The sequence below is a fragment of the Lynx rufus genome, unplaced genomic scaffold, assembly GCF_022079265.1.
Source record: "Lynx rufus isolate CCGP_SWC_20201006 ecotype Redwood Valley unplaced genomic scaffold, mLynRuf1.p SCAF_5, whole genome shotgun sequence".
Lineage (NCBI taxonomy): Eukaryota > Metazoa > Chordata > Mammalia > Carnivora > Felidae > Lynx > Lynx rufus.
In genome coordinates, this window is record NW_025814867.1 from 1235951 (window position 1) to 1255203 (window position 19253).

General features: G+C 44.4%; 1 protein-coding gene across 10 annotated transcripts in view; it reads left to right on the forward strand.

Annotated features, from left to right (window-relative positions):
• Positions 1 to 19253, forward strand: part of ANO10 (anoctamin 10) — a 224090-nt gene that overhangs the window by 131516 nt on the left and 73321 nt on the right. For 3 of the 10 annotated variants that reach the window (XM_047098701.1, XM_047098699.1, XM_047098700.1), the window contains one exon: positions 3187 to 4182. The exons of 3 other annotated variants lie outside the window; for them this stretch is intronic. In XM_047098701.1, the coding sequence (XP_046954657.1) occupies positions 3187 to 3540 (354 nt within the window). In that variant the 3' untranslated portion in view covers positions 3541 to 4182. 4 more of the 10 variants (XR_006965599.1, XR_006965600.1, XM_047098706.1 and 1 more) reach the window with 4 other exon arrangements.

Below are 19253 nucleotides of genomic sequence, written 5' to 3' on the forward strand. Positions count from 1 at the left end.
TTGCCCTTCCTGCCTCAAGTCCTCCAGGGGTTTATTGACTTGGAGAAGCAGCATAGTGGTTTTGGATAATCAAGGCTGATGGGCTCCTTCGAACCCACCAGTTTCTCTTAGGCGTCATGACATTGGCAATCTCCTAATGTGAACGAGGAGGAGAAGAGAAAAGAGAGCTCAGATTTTCTCTGTCCTCAAACCTCTCCCTCCCCCTGACTCCTAGCAGCCACCGCCTTGCCTACTGGTTTGCCTTTTCCAGAGCAGCATAGAAATGGGATCGTGGAGTTTATAGCCTTTGAGTCTCTTTCTTTCACTTAAAATAACATTTGAGACTCATCCGTGTTACTGCATTTGTGAAGAGCCCCTTGCTGTGCAGAGCAGTATATGAGTGTGTGGATGCGCTACAGTGTGTCTGTCCGTGTTTCAGAAGAGGGGATTTTGATTGCTTCCAGTCCTTCGATTTTGCATAGAGCTGCTGCAAGCATTTTCCCGCTGTTTTGTGTGAGTAAAGGTTTTCACTTTACTTGGGTAAATACCTGAGAGTAGGATTGTCGCGTCATATGTTAGGGAAGTCTCCGACATCACAGCCACCACCCGTTGTTCCCACGTGGCGGTGCCATTTTGCCTTTTCCCACCAACAGCGTGTGAGGGTTCTGGTCCCTCCACGCCCTCACCAGCACTTTGGGGTCGGTTTTTGTTCGTTTGGCTGCTCTGGCCGTCATGCTGTGCTGCAGCATTTGCATTTCTCAAGTGACGAGTGATGCTGAGCATCCTCTCAGGTACCGATCTGTGATCACGTATTTCCTTCATGAAGTGACTGCTGCAGCACCTACTTTTAGTTACTGTGTTCGTGTAGACGTTTCAATGTGTCCGCGTGGACGTTTCACAGGGTCCCTGTAGACGTTAACTGTGTCGTGTAGACGTTTCAGAGTGTTGATCTGATTGTTTCCTTAAGGTGTGTCTGTCTTCTTTTTTCTTTTCTTTTTTTTTTAAACTGGTCTCCCTGTCCCTATGTTATGTTAGAAGTTTGGTTTACAGGCTTGATTAGATTCAGTTTAAACAGTTTGGCCAAGAACATTTCACAAGCGGTGTTTATATGAGGGATTTAAAGAATGCCTTGGAGCAGACTGAAAGGCGCACCTTGATGATACCACCCTACTAACGTTGTAGCAGCTTCCCCAAAAGTGGGAACAGCTGGATAATGTCCTTGACTCTGCGAGAGGGACAGCTGGGATCAAACACAGGTGGACAGGTTGGACCTCAGTGCAGAGGGAACGGATGGTAGAGGGTAAGGGTCCAGCCAGGTGTGGGAACAGGTTGGGGGGGGGGGACGGACTCACAGATGTCCTCTTCTGAAAGCCTCTGTTCTCTCCCCAGAATAGCAAGGTTGGTGCTGACAGTACCTAGAGACAGGTGTTGGAGGCTTGAAGACCAGGGAGCAAGTGTAGAGTCAAATGGGGGAGCGAGAGACTGAACGGACCAGAGTAAAATGACACAGGCCAGGCCCTAAGAGCCCTCTTGAGGACATGAGTTTACATGGAGGTCACCTGAAGTTGTGAGTGTATTGTTAATAGTTGGACCGATTTTGATTAATTGTGGGCCCTCGCTTTTGGAAATTTTCTCAGAATGTAGGAATGTACCATATACAGAACTGTCATTAGTAAAACCGGTTACAGTTTAGAATTTTAACCCCCTAGATGTTCACCCCAAAGCTCTGGATACCTGTCCTCTGCAGGAGAGGGACGTTAAGAAGTTTCAGATGAAGAGTCGACAGTCTTGCAAGGAATAGTCCATTTCCTAAGTGTAGAATTTTGAAATTTTGAAACTTTGTGCCCACAAAATAGGAGATGTTCTATGGCAAATAAGGGAAAAAAATACATGTTTTATTTACACTTGATTTCTTAATACTTCTTTTGAAATTGGATATACTTTCACTGTTAGTTAGACCTGGGATTGAATGTTTGATGTTGCTTGAAATAGGTTTCCAATTGGGGAAAAGTGTTTTCTGAATATTTTCTGGGCCATCACAACAGTGTTATGTAAGAAAGAAAATCGTTATAATATTCTTCTAAAAATACTTCAGTGGAAAATTATCTTGCAGTTAGAATATGTCCGTTTAAAGATGTAACATTAAAGACTCTGCAATCTTGATTTACAATGTATCTTTTACATTAATACACTTTATTTTTTAGAGCAGTTTAAGTTTTATAGAAAAATTATATAGAATATTTATATTTACCGCATAACCCCAACTCCCCTAAACAGTTTCCCTTATTATTAACATCCTGCATTAGTGTGGTAACATTTGTTACAATTGATGAAACAATGTTGATACGTTATTAACTAAGGTCCAGAGTTCACACTAGGGTTCACTCTGTGTTGTACATTCCTGGGTTTTAACAAATGCCAACTGCGATGTATCTACCATTAGAGTATCATATGAAATGGTTTCACCACCCTCAAAAATCTCCTACTTGTCACCTCTTCATCCCACCGCCCCTTCCACCCCCAATCCCCTGGCCACCATTGATCTTATTACTGTCTGTACAGTTTGCCCTTTTTCAGAATGTCGTATAGTTGAAATCATATGTAGGCTTTTTTAGGTTAGATTCTTTCACTTACTTAGCAACATGCATTTGAAGTCCCTGAGTGTGTTTTTGTGGCTTACTAGCTCATTTGTTCTCATCACTGAATAGTACCCCGTTGTGTAGATGTACCGTGGTTTGTGTAGCCAGTCGTCTATTGAAGGACATCTTAGTTGCTTCCGATTTGGGGCAATTATGAATAAAGCTGCTATAAAGTTCAATGTAATTTTAAAGCTACAGTTGTAATTGTTGATGCTTTTCTTAAGCAGCACTGACATTTGATAGACCTTGCTTTGCCTGATTGCTCACAGTAGGTCCAAGAATGTTTCCAGATGGCACTGGCCATCTGGAGCTTAAATCCACATGAACCTGAAAGAATTGAAGAGAAGCCCTTTGATGTGGGCCTGAAAACCCACCTGGAGGTTTAGAGAAGAGATTTTCACACCACCACCGCCACACCGTAAGCTGCTGGGGTTGCTCTGCTCGGATCCCGGATGCAGTCATGACGACAGTAAGCGCAGAGACGCCTCGTGAGCTCCGAAAGCTTGATTTGCATTCAGAGTCTGTGTGGGGGAGGGAAACCCTGTAAGGTCTCTCCTTCTTTCTCCAGGCCTTGGTCCACCTGGCGCCACGTGCAGACGTGCCTGTACATCTTTCACTGGGGCGGCCTCTGCCACCCGTGGGCTCCGTCACTCTTCCTGCACAGGGACTGTACATTCGTCCACGGCACTTCCCGTCACAGGAAAGTCTTCTTGATGAAGGGTGGTTCCTTGATCCACCCTTTCAGCCCTTCTCGGGGACTGTGTGTCACGCTGGGCTGCACACTGGGGAGACAGCGGTGACCGAAACAATTGTGGGAGTTAGGAAACTGACATGCACAACGGATCAGAATCCTTTAGGATCACTGCCCATCCAGCTCAGCGCCACGGCCGTTTTCAGCTGTGATATTACACCATGCATATGAGAAGGCACTGCTAAAAATCCTAAGACCTTCTGACCGGAGCAGGGGAGTAATTAATTTTGCTCTGAAAGGACAACAGCAGTGGATTGCGCTATTTATAATTAAAACTTACAATATGACCCCAAATGCTTGCCTTACAACTCAAAAGAATGCATATGCTCAAACGGTAAGAAGCCCATTACCGTGATGAAAGCTGAAAACAAACGTACAAAGTGTCAGTGTCTTCCCATTGATGGGAAAACTCCAAATTCCTCCGTATCTTATTTTAATTCTCTAAACAGCCTGGTTTATGCATATCTCAATCTGATACAGTTGTTATTGCAGAGAAAGTTGAGAGTTCAGGACTCACGGCATCATTCTGTTGTGCAGTCCTCTTAATCAGTTTTCCCAGGTATAATTTGCATACAATAAAACGCTCTCATCTTAAATGTTGAGTTTGATGGGTCTTGACAGATGTATCCCCCTATGTAACTACCACTACAAAACGACTTAGAATATTTCCTCGTCTCCAAAAAGTTCCTCCTTCCTCTGTGCAATGAGCCTCTTCTACTCCCCGTCATAGACCATCGCTGACGTGCTTTCTGTCACTATGAATTACAGTTGCCCGTTCTGGAAATTTGTATGAATGGAACAACACTGTGAATACTGCTGGCGTCTGGCTTTTTTATTTAGCATAACGCTTTTGAGGTTCATCCACATCATTGTATGTAGTGGGTTTCTTTTCATATTGCTGAGTAGTATTCCCCTATCTGAATATACTACAGTTTTCTTACCCACTCATCTGCTGATGAACGTTTTGGTTGTTCCCGTATTTTTACTATTATGCACGAAGCTGCAATGAACATTCTCACATGCTTTTTTCATGTACCTCTGTCTTTGTTTCCCTTGGGTAAATACCTCAGGGTGCATTTGCTGAGTCTTAGGGTAAGTTTTTGTTTAACTGTGTAAGAAACTGTCAAACTGTTTCTGAAGTGTTTCTAACCTTTTACTCTTTGACCAGCATGAGTTGTGAATTGCAGGAAGTCCACATCCTTGCCTGTATTTGAAATTGTCGATATTTTAGTTTTGTTTTGTTTTAGCCATTGTGACAGTTGTGTAGTGATGGCTCCTTGTGGTTTTAATTTGCATTTCCTTGGTGACTAATTATGTTAGAGCATCTTTTCATATGCTTGTTAGCATTTTATATATCTCCTTTTGTGAATGGTCTGTTCAGTTATTATGCCCATTTCTTTTAATGCGTTGTCCTCATTACTGAGTTATAAGGGTTCTTACAACTTGTAATATACAAGTTGTATTCTGTCCATAAGTCTGTTGTCAAACATAGGCAGGAATTTACTCCCAGGCAGTGACTTGCCATTTTATTTACATGTTTTTTTCTGAAAAATCTTCCATTATGCCATGGTCCTGAAGATTTTCTTCTGTATGAATTTTCTGGTTTTAGCTTTTATGTTTAGCCAGATCTATGATGCATTTCAAGTTAATTTTTGTATATAGTATGAGATAGAGATTGAGGTTCAATTTTTTTTTTTTCCTAAATGGCGTCCAGGTGCTACTCTAACCATTTGTTGAAGAAACCCTTTTCCATGTACTGATTACTTTGGCATTTTTGTCTAAATTCAAATAATCGCATATGTATGGCTCAATTTTAGGACTATTTTGTTCCATTTGTCTATATATCTAATCTTCATGTTTTAAAGTTTTAAGTGGTTTTAAGTCTTCATATCAGACATTATTGGTCCCAAACTTTGTTGTTATTTTTCAAAAGTGTTTTGCTATTCTAGGTTTTCTGCATTTCCATCTGAATGTTAGAAATCATGTAGCTGATTTCTAAAAAAAAAAAAAAAGAAAGTATTTTAGGGATTGTGGGGATTGCATTGATTCATTAGATCACTTTGGAAGTGATTGACATTTGAACGATATTGAGTCTCCTGATCCATGAACATCGCATATTTCTGTTTATTTAGGTCCTCTTTAACTTCATAGATTTTGTTGTACAGAATTTACATAGATTTTGTTAAATTCACCCATAAGTATTTTATGTCTCTAGGTTCTGTTGTAAATTGTATATTTATATCAATTTCCAATTTTAATTACTAACATATAGAAAGAAGACTTAATATTTTCATGATCAGATATCCTGCAACTTGGCTAAATTTGCTTATTAGTAATAGTAATTTCTTTTTAAAAATACATTCTTTAGAATTTATTTTGTACACAACCGTGTTATCTGCAAATAAAAACAAATGTTCTTCTTCCTTTACAACCTGTAGGCTTTATATTCACTTTTCTTGCCTGATTGCACTGGCTATAACCTCCAGCAGAATGTTGAATAGAAGTAGTAAAAGTTGACATGCTTGCTTTGTTTTTGATTTTAAGGAAAGGCAGTTAGGTTTTCACCGTTTGGTGTACTGTTAGCTGGGGTTTTTTTTTCCTAGATGCCTTTTTAAAGATTAAGGAAATTTCACTCTCCTTCTATCTTACTGAGTACTTTCACCATGTATGAGTACTGAATTTTGTCAGAAATTTTCTGTTTGTGATAGGTCAGTTTTCTCGTTTTTTTCTGTTAATGTGTTGAATTACATTAATTAACTTTCTGTTGTAAAACCAGCCTTGCATTACTGAGATATATCCCACTTGGTTATATTTTATTACAGATTGTTAGATTCAATTTCCTAATATTTTGCTAAGGATTTTATATCTATGCTAAATAAGAGATATTGGTCTGTAAATTTATTTTCTTATAATTATCTTTGCCAAGTTTTGGTATCAGAACAATACTATCTTCAATTTCCTTTCCCTTCCTTTTTTTCTGAGAGAGATTGTACAGGATTGTTTTGTTTTTTTTTTTTAATTGATATTATCTATTCCTTAAATGTTTGATATAATTTTCCAGTAAAACCATCTGAGCCTGAAAAGTTTTTAAATTATGAATTTAATATCTTTATTAGATACAGGGAAGTGTTCTCATTTTCTATTTCTTCCTGGGTCAGTTTTGGTGATTGGTTCTTTTCAGGAGTTTGTCTATTTTATCTAAGTTGTTAAATGTATTAACATAAAGTTATTGATGTTACTTTCTCATTATTCTAATTTTTATTTTTTTTTTTAATTTTTTTTTTCAACGTTTTTATTTATTTTTGGGACAGAGAGAGACAGAGCATGAACGGGGGAGGGGCAGAGAGAGAGAGAGAGAGAGAGAGACACACAGAACTGGAAACAGGCTCCAGGCTCCGAGCCATCAGCCCAGAGCCTGACGCGGGGCTCGAACTCACGGACCGCGAGATCGTGACCTGGCTGAAGTGGGACGCTTAACCGACTGCGCCACCCAGGCGCCCCACATTATTCTAATTTTTAGAGAATCTTTAATGATAACTCCTTTCTCAATCCTGATATTGGCAATTTCTTTCTTCTGTTTTTACTCTTACTCAGTTTAGCTAGAGTTTATCAACTTTATTTTTATTTTCAAAGAACCAACTTTTGATTTCATTGATTTTCTCTACTGTTTGTTTTCTGTTTCATTGATTTCTGAATATTCTTTTAATATTCTCTTTATTCTGCTCGATTTGGTAATTTAGTTCTTTTTCTAGTCCTCCATAATTCTGTATCATGAAAGACTTCTTAGGCTAGATCCCCTAGCTCTTCTGTTGGAAGTTTTCATTTTTTTTTTATTAGCAAAATGAATTTAGTAATCCTTTAAAAGGGTCATATCATACACCATGCTCAAGTGGGATTTATTCCATGAATGCAAGAATGGGTTGTTGAAGTTTTCATTTTGGCAGTCATTTATTAATTTTGTAGAACTCTTTCTGGTTTTCTAATTTTTCCTTTTTCATGAGTATCTGTTCTTGCAAGTGAATGCAAGGTTTTCTTAGTTCTCTCTGGAGCCGTCCTTGAAAATAAAATACAAACCTTCTCTGTGTCCCTTGAATTATCTGTTAACTCTGGGGTCCATTTTCTTCTTTTTCACCTTGGGGTATATATATATAGCTGTGTGTCTGTTTCTCTTTTTTTTACGAAGGCTTTTCTCAGGTGTCGGTTGGCACTGTGTTCATATTTGAGAATTAGCCAATGGCACGGCTTGCTCAGGATAGAGGTAGGGTCCCTGCTTTACGATGGGTGACTGTTGGTGGGCCAGAGTGTAATGCCCATCCTTTAGGGCCAGCATGTGGAACGGGGTGATGAACTCCCCTCCAAGAAAGTTCACTGATTTCTCTAGCAAAGACTTGCACCTGAGTGTGGACATCTGAGAGTTCTTTAGCTGTGGGCTGTTTGCACACAGCGCTGTGGGGAGGGAATGAGCCCCCGTTTCACTGTTCCCACCATCATGAGTGCAGTGTACAGGTATGGAGCCTCTCCAGGGCTCTGTCGAGTTAGGCGGCTTCTTCTGCAGCTGAAGCTCCCACCTCCGTGTGGGTTCCAGGCTCAATTCCCTACATGCTGTTTCATCATCCTAGACTCTTTCATCTATTTTCAGATTTCCAGAAATTTGTAGAAATATCCCATGTGCTCACTGTGTCCTTCTCATTTCTTCGTTATTATGAAATTGTGCCTGTTGTATTTCTTTGCTGTTCTTTGGATGGTCTCTCCAATTGGATGTGAGAGATACATGGGAATCTTATCTTAGACCAATATAGTTCATTCCTTTTTAGCTGCTCTACGTGGTAGTTAGTCTGTGATGTGCCTGATTTCTAATCCCGTGCTATGGCTTACTGACTGTGTGCCCTTGGGCAAGTTGTTTAACCTGTCTGTGCCTCCCTCTTAAAACAGAGATAGTCATACTTCCTTCATGCAGTTGTTGTGAGGACTAAGTGAATTACTACATATAAAGCCCTTAGAACAACTTCCAGCATACGTAAGCCCTACAGAAAGGTTTTCTGTTTAGGTTGTAGCCTAGATTTTTGTGCATACCCTCCAGTTGGGTCTGTGTGCACCGTGCTGAGATCGGGGTCCCAGCTTTAGTGTTTACGCTCCGGGCACATCGTGAGAGGCTGTCCACAAAAAGCTGACGTTGCTGAGAGGAAACACACATGCATTCTGGACTTTCATAGAGATTCCACATCACTCTCCTACTGTTGTACCACCATTGGTAGATATGGGAATTCTCTGTTGTTCATCTTGTTTCTAACCTGACAGACAAATGAGGATGGCTAATGCACCCCCATCCCTCAGTTAGAGAGCTATGGTAATAATTAAATAAACACATTAAATGAAATTAGGTTTGTATTTCGAATCCTTAATAATCTTGAGGTGCAGAGCAAGGCCCCCTCACTCACCAGGAATATGCCCATGGAGCAAGGCAGGGGGAGACCGGGAAGGGCCAGCCGTGGTGGGGGAGGGTCAGAGCTCATCCACGGCCTGAAGCATCGTCCCTCCTGTCATGGCTGAGCCTCGTCAGCCCCACCAGCTAGGGCTGAGCTTGACCACGCCACAAAAAGCAACTTTTTGCCCATGACTGTCGGAAGCTGGAGCAGAAGCTTCTGCACCAGCCGGAAGCACTCACCAGCCTATGGTGGCAGCTGAGAAGTGCCTTCACCAGGAGTGTCTCACGCGGAGCCTGGCAGCTACAGCACACCTTGCCCACACGCACCCACTCCATGCCCGAGCTTCTCTGCACAAGCCGTTCTTCCTCTGTGGCCCGTGGGCAAGTACCGCCATGGGCCACAGAGCCTTGTTCCATCACCGTCGAGCCTTTTCTCCCTTTGCTAGCGAAGAGCACGGGGTAGAGAACTGGGGTGCGAAGACAGTCCCCATCCCTTTTACCCAACAGCACCGCCTCCCCACAGGGAGGGGGCCGTGGCTACCCACGGAATAGAACAGGAGGCGAACGTGGCATGGCGGCAGGAGGTGGTGATGGTGGAGGTGGATGGACAGAAAGCGGGTCAGGGAAAGAGAGAAGTGCCACGCTTGGTGAGGAGTGACACCGCCATTGCTCCTAGAGCCATCTGATGGCCTTGGGGCTAGAATGCGTCCGCCTGGCACTGAATGGTGCTGCCCATCTGCTCACCACCTCGTCCTGTGCAACTCAAGGGGATCAGAGGCTCTGCCTCAGCCACGTGGAAACATGGGTTCGGAAGCTTGTGGCACGAAGACATTGGTTGAAGTCCAATCTGAGGTTTAACGGTCTGCGTTTCCTGTCTGCCGCTACTTCATTTGATGTTAATGGGAATTTATAATCCGTAGAATTCATGTAGAAACATTTTCTGTGTGGAAATATTTTCAGAATATTTTATTGTTACGGTGAGTAAAAGGATGTGAGGAGTTTTGTGGAGCAAATCAAATTATTTCAGCTCAAACTCAAAAACTTTTCAGGGCTGCATCGTCTTGTGCTAAGAACATCCTTCCAAGAAAGGGGAAACTTTCTTAAACTTCTCCTTAGAACGGATGTTTCTTAAGTGTGTCTGTCTTAGACCTTTAAGAAGATTCACCCGCTGGGTGCCGTATGGATCCTACTGAACAAAAGACTCCATTGTAAGGGATTTCTTGACAAGGACTCCAGGATCAGCATTTGTAACGGGCCTCCAGGGTTTTAATATTTCTATTTTATAAGTAACAAAGGTCACGTGTAGCACAGTGGGGAAATGTTGTTAGTTCCCCTTTCATGGGCACTAAGCTGGGAACAAAATGAGAGTTCCTGACCCTTCTTCCTGTGTTTTCTCATCCTCTGTCTCTTGGTTGGCAGGAGCGCAGTGAAAGTGATGCAAAGAAACTTGAGCGATTATTCTAAGGTCACCCAACAACTCCCATGGGAGTAAGAATGGGGGTCCTTGAGTGTTGGTTGATCAGATCGTGAGCCCTTTGGGCCCCAGACACAGTTGTCCAGCTCTCCCTGTAGCACTGAGCCGCATCACAAGTGGCAGCTTCTCGGAACACATTACTTTACTTAATTTGATTTCCGTCCGGGGCTGCTCTTCTCCCTGCAGCCGATTGCCTTTGAGCATAGAAAGTGTAGTTTAGGGGCGCCTGGGTGGCGCAGTCGGTTAAGCGTCCCACTTCAGCCAGGTCACGATCTCGCGGTCCGTGAGTTCGAGCCCCGCGTCAGGCTCTGGGCTGATGGCTCAGAGCCTGGAGCCTGTTTCCGATTCTGTGTCTCCCTCTCTCTCTGCCCCTCCCCCGTTCATGCTCTGTCTCTCTCTGTCCCAAAAAAATAAATAAAAAATGTTGAAAAAGAAAATTAAAAAAAAAAAAAAAAAAGAAAGCGTAGTTTAGAGATGGAGAACAGAAAGCATATTATGAACCAGGAGCTTGTTGGAAACACACGTTTATTCTAAAGGGAAACATGGACACGTTTCTGCAGGAAGCCGTACCTGTCAGGGTGAGCTCTGATGCTGTGCTTAGCATTGGCTAAGAGGTACTTCGTGTGCTAAGTTGTTAATCATAGCGTCAAGCTCAATTCTATAGGAATCTTTTTATCTACTTTTCTCTCCGAATATATCAAATTATGATCAAAGCTTTACTCTTTATTAGATTCACGATTGACTGATTTCGCTTTTGGCAACTGCTATTCTAGATCCTGTTAAATGCCATCCATAAATTGTGATAACGATTGTACCAAAACATGTCAAGTTTATAGAACGGAGATACTCTGTTGGGCGCATTATCGTGCTACATTATAGATCTCTCCGGAGCGAGGTGTACAAGTAACAAATAGTGAAAAGCTTCAAGTATGAAAAATACATACCAACTAACTGTCCATTCGTAAGAACGCTCTACTCACTTCCCCCATGACCACCACTAGCTCAGATACACAAATCAAGATGCCGTGCCTTGATTCATGGTACAGGCGTCTTTGCTTGTATTTTATTTCCTTTAGTCCCACTCCTGTGACCCTCCTCCTGCATACGCACCCACACCGGCATCCAAGTATGTCCTTCCCTTCCACTCAGTTATTTAAATTGTGTTGTTTTGTGTGTGTTCTTGAATTTACGTGTATGGATTTGGGCTCTGAGTCTCTTGTTACTTTTCACTCATTACTATGCTTATGGTGTCTTCGTTGCCGTGTATAAGATGTGCTTCATTGTTTCGTGCTGCTGCAGAGATTTCCACCTTCCGCATGTGCCAGAATTTATGCATCCATTCTCCTAGTGATGGACACCAATTCTGCCTCCAAGTCTTTGCTTGTGAAGCCAGTGCTACATAAGGGTGCCCAGCTTGTTACTTGTTCTCCCGGGCTTACGCTGAAGCACCAGTGAGGGAGTGCCCAGGGTTAGTGGATGGTTAGCATCTTGACGGTAAAAATTAGTGCCACTGGCGTCATATGGAACTTTCAGGGCTGTGAAGTGTACACATTTTGCATAGAAGATGACATTCGACAGTGCAGCTGAGATTCGTATTAATTGCGAGCCGCACCGTCTGAAGATTCTATTTTCGTGGCGTCCCTTCCCTTTTCTCCTGATGACTCCGCGGGTGCTGACCGTCCCCGGGAGGGAGCCAGCCTGAGTTATCCGAGGAGTGGGCAAAAAGTAGCACCTCGATTTCTATTTAAAGAAATTAATTATTTCATCATGGAGCAGATACTTAAGTGGGTTTTTTTTTTAATGTTAAATAGTCTCTTTGTTTTTCTTCGTCTTCACGCATCAGAAATTAGTTAACTTTTTGTTCCTGTTGCATTTTGACCTTGCTCTACAATAGCTGTGCCTGGAATATATCCGTCTACAGAGTAAATACAGCCTCATGTGCCACAGGAAATTATAATTTATCCTTTACGTGTCTTGTTCATCTTGGTGCCCTAGAACAAAAAGAGGTTTGGGACCAACGTTCGACGAATTCCATCGTTATATTTGGGAATTTGGCCAGCACCCGCCCACTCAGAAACTCAGAAGATCAAATCGCAGCCCGCGTGTGGCTCCAGGAGGGCCCCCAGATGGTAAAGGGGCGAGAGAATCGTCCAGTTCGGCCGGTCTGAGGAGGGAGCGGTGGGACGAAAGCTGCAAGCTGCCCCGCGGGACGGCCCTCCTCTCCTGCGACCAGCCCATTGCTCACTTCCGGTCTCGGCCTACGCCACCCCGCACCCCTCACCCCGCCCCCGGAGGGCCTGCAGGCCTGGCTGGCCCTCCCTCCAGGGCCCTCTCCCCGGTACCGGTACCGGTACCGTCGCTGCACCTGCCTCGCCGCGATAGCAGTGCACTTCCTTGAGCCCTGCCCCGCAGTGAGCTGTCTGCCCGCCCCCCCACTTCAGCCGTCACCCCACAGGCGCGCCCTGACCTTGCCCGTGCGTCTGGCACCTGACAGGCCGCAGTTTACAGTCATCACTGGCCTCGGGCGTGTTTTCTCGGCCTGTCCTCTCTTCCTCTCTGCCGGGCGACGGCTGCAGGCCTGCTCGTCGCCCAGTCCTCCCGAGTCGAGTCTCCCTGCCCTGCCCCCTCTCAGCTGCTGGCCCTGCACCTACACAAGCCGTTGACCTTCTCTCCCCCTCGGAGGAGGTCCCTTGCCGACCCTTCCCTCCCCTCGCGCTCTCCAGCACAGGCTGCAGCGCCCTCCCTGCTCCGCCCTCCATGCCCATCCCCCGAGGAGGTTGTGATTGCCTTCCTTCCGGACCTCACCCCCTTCCCTGGAAACAGCACTCCTTCAGAACAAAACCCCGGGCTCACGCCTCCAGGTAGCCGTCTTGCGTTTTCCCTTCAGCCGTCACTCCACCAAAACGCCGCTTCTCAGGGTCACCAGGGACCAGCATAGCATCGCTGCCACGGCCATTCCTCAGGCCTCGGCCCGCCTGACTGCCCTCCCCTGCGAACACTTACACCACCTGCTTTTCCTGCGGCCTTTCCGGCCGCTCTTCCTTAGTGCTTCTTCCTCCCTCTCTGCTTCCTGCTCTCCTCTCCTCCCCTCCTCGCCTGCGTGTGCATTTGCGTGCGCGTGGGCCTGGCGTGTGCACGTGCCTGTGTCTGCACCCGGGCCCCTGTGTCTGACCCCTCAGCCCTCTGAGGCCAGGCTGCCTCGGGCCGGGCCGCCTTTGCACCCCTCTTCTCGTCTGCATTCATCCCTCAGGCGGTCTCTTCTCAGTGACAAGTGCTGTTTAGATGCCTTGGGACCTCAAATTTTTATTCACAGCTCTGTAAACAAAAGTTCCTGTTTGACTCCTTCGCTAGGGTTAGGCTTCCCCAGATCAGTATTTCCCAAGGTAAGCTCTTGTCCCCGGAGCTACGGTTCCTGCAGGCTTTTCTGTCAGAGGCAAGGGAAACTTCATCCTTCCAGGGGCTTAGGCCTGAAACCTCATGTTCCCCAGCGCTCCGCTCCCTCGTGCCCCGTCGTCTGCAGGCAGATCCGTCCATCCCCAACCTCGGAGCCAGAGCACCGCTCCCTGCCCCGCCGCCACCCGTTCGGCACAGGCCCCCACCATCCTTCATCTCAGTTACCTCGCGATCCCCTAACTGGCCCCTGCTTCTACCCTCGTCTCAACATGGAGTTGCGGTGTGTTAATCGCTTTACCCAGGCCGTGTTACCCCTCCGCCCGGAAACCTCCAACAGGCGTCCATCCCGTTCACTGGAAAAGCCTGTGACCTCACAGTGACTCATGAGGCACCCCAGGGTCCGGCCCCATGTTCACCTCTCTCTCATTCTCCACTTGGGACACACTGGCCCTCCGCCTGGCCTTCGGATGAACAGCCCATCAGGCTTGCGCCCTTGCTTTGCCCTCGAACTCAAGTGCTTTCGCCACCGAGGGCAACATGTCCAGCTTCTTTACCTTCTTCTGGTCTTTGTCACTCCCCTTCTCGGTGAGGCCCTCCTGGCTATCCTGTCCGAACTTAGCCCTCCTCGCTCTACGTTATATCCCCTTCTTTGCTTCCTAAGTGATACTTACCAACCCCTGCCATGCCGTAGGTGTTACTTATACACAGTTTAATTTCATGTCTCCTGCACAAAGCTGAGCTCCAAGTGAGCTCCGGATTCTGCGGCACCTCGAGCCGCGTCTGGTACGTCGTGGGTGCCCAGTGAGCAGTCGTGGTGAATGGACGCATGTCGCAGTTTCCTTAAGAAGGATGCCCTGTGTGATACTGGCATAAGGATAGACTTACAGACCAATAGAATAGAATTGAGAGTCCAGAAATAAATCCCCACTTGGGCTTTCAGTCAGGGTGCCAAGACAACCCAGTAGAGAAACAGTACTCTTTTCAACAAATGGGGCTGAGACAACTGGACAGCCACATGGGAAGAATGAAGGTGGACTCCTACTCACAGCCTAGGCAAAAATGAACTCAACATGGATCAGAGACCTAAATGTAAGAGCGAAAACTATAAAGCTTAGAAGAAATATCGGTGTAAATCTTCATGACCTCGAATTATGCAAGGTTTCTGAGACAGGACAGCCAAAGTACAAACAATGAAAGACAAAAATAGATAAATAGAATATCATAAAAATGGAAAAGGTTTGTGCTTCATAGGAACCATCAAGAAAGTAACAGACACCTACAAAAGGGAGAAAAGTTTTACAAATCATACATCTGAGAAAGGTCTTCTATCTAGAACTTACAAAGAACTCAATAATAAAAAGACAAATAATTTTAAAACAGCCAAAGGATGCGAATAGACATTTCTTCAAAGAAGATAAAACATGGCCAATAAGCACATGTAAAGATCCTCACATCGTTAGCCATCAGAGAAATACAAGTCAAAACCACAATGAGACCATAGTCACTGGAAGGTTATCTGAAAAGGCAGATAATGGTAAGTGTTGGCAAGCATGTGGAGAAATTGGAACTCTTATACATTGCTGGTCGGCATGTAAAGAGCTACAGCCACTGTGGAAAACAGTCTAACAATTCCTCAAATATTAGACATGAAGTTGCCACATGACCCATCAGTTGTACTCCCAGGTCTGTACTCAAAAGAAATGAAAACTTACGTCCACACAAAGATTTGTACACAAAAGTTCAGAGCAGCGTTGTTTCTTTCCCCAAAGTAGAAACAACCCACATGTCCATCACCTGGCAAATGGATAAATGTTTATCGATCCAATTGGATTTATTAGATCGTGAAAAGAAATGAATTACGAGCACATGCTATAACGTGGACGAAACTTGAAAACATGCCAAGTGAAAAGTCAGTCGCATATTATATGATTCCACTTACATGAAGCATCCAAAACAGGCAAATCTGTAGACATAAAAAGCAGGCTAGTGAGTGTCTAGATTTGGGAGACATGAGGGATTGGTGAGTGATAGCAAAGGAGGAGGGTGGTTGTTTGGGGAGAGGAGGTTAAGGAAGTTGTTCTAAAATTGATCGTGGTGATAGTTGCACAACCCTGTGAGTATATTAAAAACCATGGAATTGTAAACACTTAAGATGGGAGAATTATACACCAATAAAGCTGTTCTTAAAAAGGAGACAGTGGGGCACCCTGGTGGCTCGTCAGCTACGCGTCTGACTCTGGACTCTGGCTCAGGTCATGATCTCACGGTTTGTGAGTTCCAGCCCCACATCAGCTCCACGCTGACAGTAGACAGCCTGCTTGGGATTCTGTCTCTCCTCTCTCTGCCTCCCCCTTTCAAAATAAATAAATAAACTTAAAAAAAAGAGAGAGAGAATGTATTTATAAGCCTAGAGAGTATTAAGGAAGCCTCTTTTAGAATTGCCCGGCAGCTTCATTAGTAACAATTTTTTTAAGATGTTTATTTATTTTTGAGAGAAAGAGAGATGGCACCAGCAGGGGAGGGGCAGAGAGAGAAAGGGAGGCATAGAATCCCTCTGTGTCAGCACAGAGCCCAACATGGGGCTAGAACTCACGAACCCTGAGATCTTGACCTGAGCCAAAGTCAAATCCTTAACGGACTGAGCCACACAGGCGCCCCTATTAGTAACAAATCTTTAGCCTTTGAGGGTAGATGTGACTTTTAGAGTAGGAAAAAAAATTTGATACCAAATCTTAGGAGTTTCCTTGGTGGCCAGACTGCCCAATACAATTGGAAATAGAAAAGCAATGACAACAAAAAGCCATTTTCATTCGCTCACTCTGGTTGAACATCTAAGAGTTCTAAAAATCTTGTGTGATTTTTCCATTCCAGTTATTTAAACAATTCTTTCTGTTTATTTATTTTGAGAGAGAGAGACAGACAGAGTGTGAGCAGGGAAGGGGCAAATAAAGAGGGAGAGAGAATCTCAAGAACTTGAGATTCCCAAGCAGGCTGTCTACTGTCAGCGTGGAGCTGATGTGGGGCTGGAACTCACAAACCGTGAGATCATGACCTGAGCCAGAGTCCAGGGTCAGATGCGTAGCTGACTGAGCCACCCAGGTGCCCCACCCATTCCAATCCTTTAAAATAAGCACAGAGCTCCCAGACTCAGCTGTTTGAATATATACGTTCTAGTGTATTTGTTTAAAATTCATCTGCATTACTTTGTAGGCTCCTCTAAGTGCATTTAGACTCCTCACCTACATTGCAGGGTCCTCGCGTGGGAGGGTTTTGGTCGTATTTCTTTTACCACCTGTCCCACCCCTCTGCTGCCCCATCCTCCATCACTAACCACCACGCCTAGACAAAGCCATAGGAAAGGTGCTTTAACATCCTTATTATTTGACTGATTGCTGTCACAGGTCCGCTTCCCCAGGAAGTACACTCTGAGGTGGACGCTGGTGTGCAGGACATTTATTAGGGAGAGCCCTTGAGAACCACCACCTGGCAAGAGGGGAAGGAAGCAGGAAGGAGCAGAGGGAGAACTGGGCGGCCTGCAGTCTCAACAGAGAGCTCAGCCACTCCGCACTGAGTTTTTTTTTTTTTTAACATTTGTTTATTATTGAGACAGAGAGAGAGCATGAGCAGAGGGGGCAGAGACAGAGGGAGACACAGAATCCAAAGCAGGCTAAAGGCTCCGAGCGGTCAGCACAGAGCCCGACGTGGGGCTCGAACTCACAAACCGCGAGATCACGACCTGAGCCGAAGTCGGACGCTCAACCGACTGAGCCAGCCGCCCCCGCACTGAGCTCTTAAGCTGGGACAGTGGCCAGGCTTTTATTCTCCCCCCCACCCCCCCATAAACCAGTCTTTGGGTGCAGGCTGCCTTGGGGAAGGGTGGGCTTCGGCAGGGTGACCTCCTTCAGCTGAGGGGTGCCTTCCAGCAGCACCCTGAGCACCTGGGGGAATGCGCCCCGCAGTCCTGATGGGGCATGTAGGAGGCACGTCCCTGCAGTTACGTTATACACCGAGGAGTCCTCCTCTAAAGATTCCTTGAGCAACTGTTGACAGCGGACTTAGAGACCACAGCTCAGATGTTGTAAACTTCATTTGTTCTGTAATTTACGCTGAAAATAAGGAGAGTTTCTTCTTACCAGATCAACATCATCTTTAAGACTTTAAGTTAACTTTATCTTAAAGACATTAACTTTAAGATACCTACTCTCAATAGTATATTATAAAGCCTAAGCAGTAGAAGAGAATGCCTGGACAGTAGAAACGTAAGTAATTTATGACCAAAATGCAATTTTTCAGAACTGTGCCACAGTTTGATAGAAACACTTTTTTAAAAAATGTTTTAATGTTTATTTATTTCTGAGAGGGGGTGGGGGGAGGGGTAGCGAGAGAGGGAGACACAGAATCGGAAGCAGGCTCCAGGCTCCGAGCCGTCAGCACAGAGCCCAGTGCGGGGCTCGAACTCGCGAACTGTTAGGTCATGCCCTGAGCCGAAGTCAGATGGTTAACCGACTGAGCCACCCAGGCGCCCCTGATACAAGCACACTGTAACTTGCTGTATTGTGGCACAAAAGATGGCACAGGTGTGCTCAATATTTCCTGAAGCACAGGGTCCTTTAATACGGCTTTAGTTCGTGTGGGCTTCAATGTTACATTCAGGAATCTCATTTAAAGTTTATCATTTGGTTTTTAAAAATGTATCACAAATGACAAAGTTATTAATAGAAAAGTTTTCTTTATCATAACCAAGGAACTCTCTTAGATAATCTGATTCTAGTATAGGTGAAAAGCCAGATATGTAATTTTTCACAGTTTCAGGAATCAGATTTTCTGTTTTCAGTTGCATTCACAGGCATATAGACAACTAATTTTTTTAACTTGATTCTCAAAACAATTCTAATAGAACAAAAGTCAGTTGCTTTCCCATATACTAGCAATGAAAATTGGAATTTGAAATTTAAAACACAATACCATTTACATTAGCAGCACTCCGCTAAAAAATTGAAATATTTAGGCCTAAGTCTAACTATATATGTATACATACACGTATATATATGTGTGTGTATGTGTGTATATATGTATATATATGTATATACACACACACACACACACACACACATATATATATATATATGATCTTGATAAGGAAAACTATAAAACTCTGATGAAAGAAATAAAAGAAAATATAAATGGAGAGTTAGTCCATGTTCATGGATGGGAGGACTCACTATCGTCAACTTGATCTGTAGAGTCAATGAAGTTCCAATCAGAATCCCAATAATTTCTCTTGTGGATGGATGTCAACTGATTCTAAAGTTGATGTGCAAAGGCAAAAGATCCAGAATAGCCAACACAATACTGAAGAAGAAGAAGAACAAAGTCGGAGGACTGACACTAAGACATACTATAACGTTTCAGAATCAAGACTGTGGTCTTGGCAAAAGAATAGAGAAATAGATCAGTGGAACAGAATAGAGGGACCGGTACTGTATCCAATAAATATAAGCAACTTGTGTTTGACAAAGGAGCAAAGGCAATTCAATGGAGAAAAGATAGTCTTTTCAACAAATGGTGGTGAATCAACTGGACATCCACATG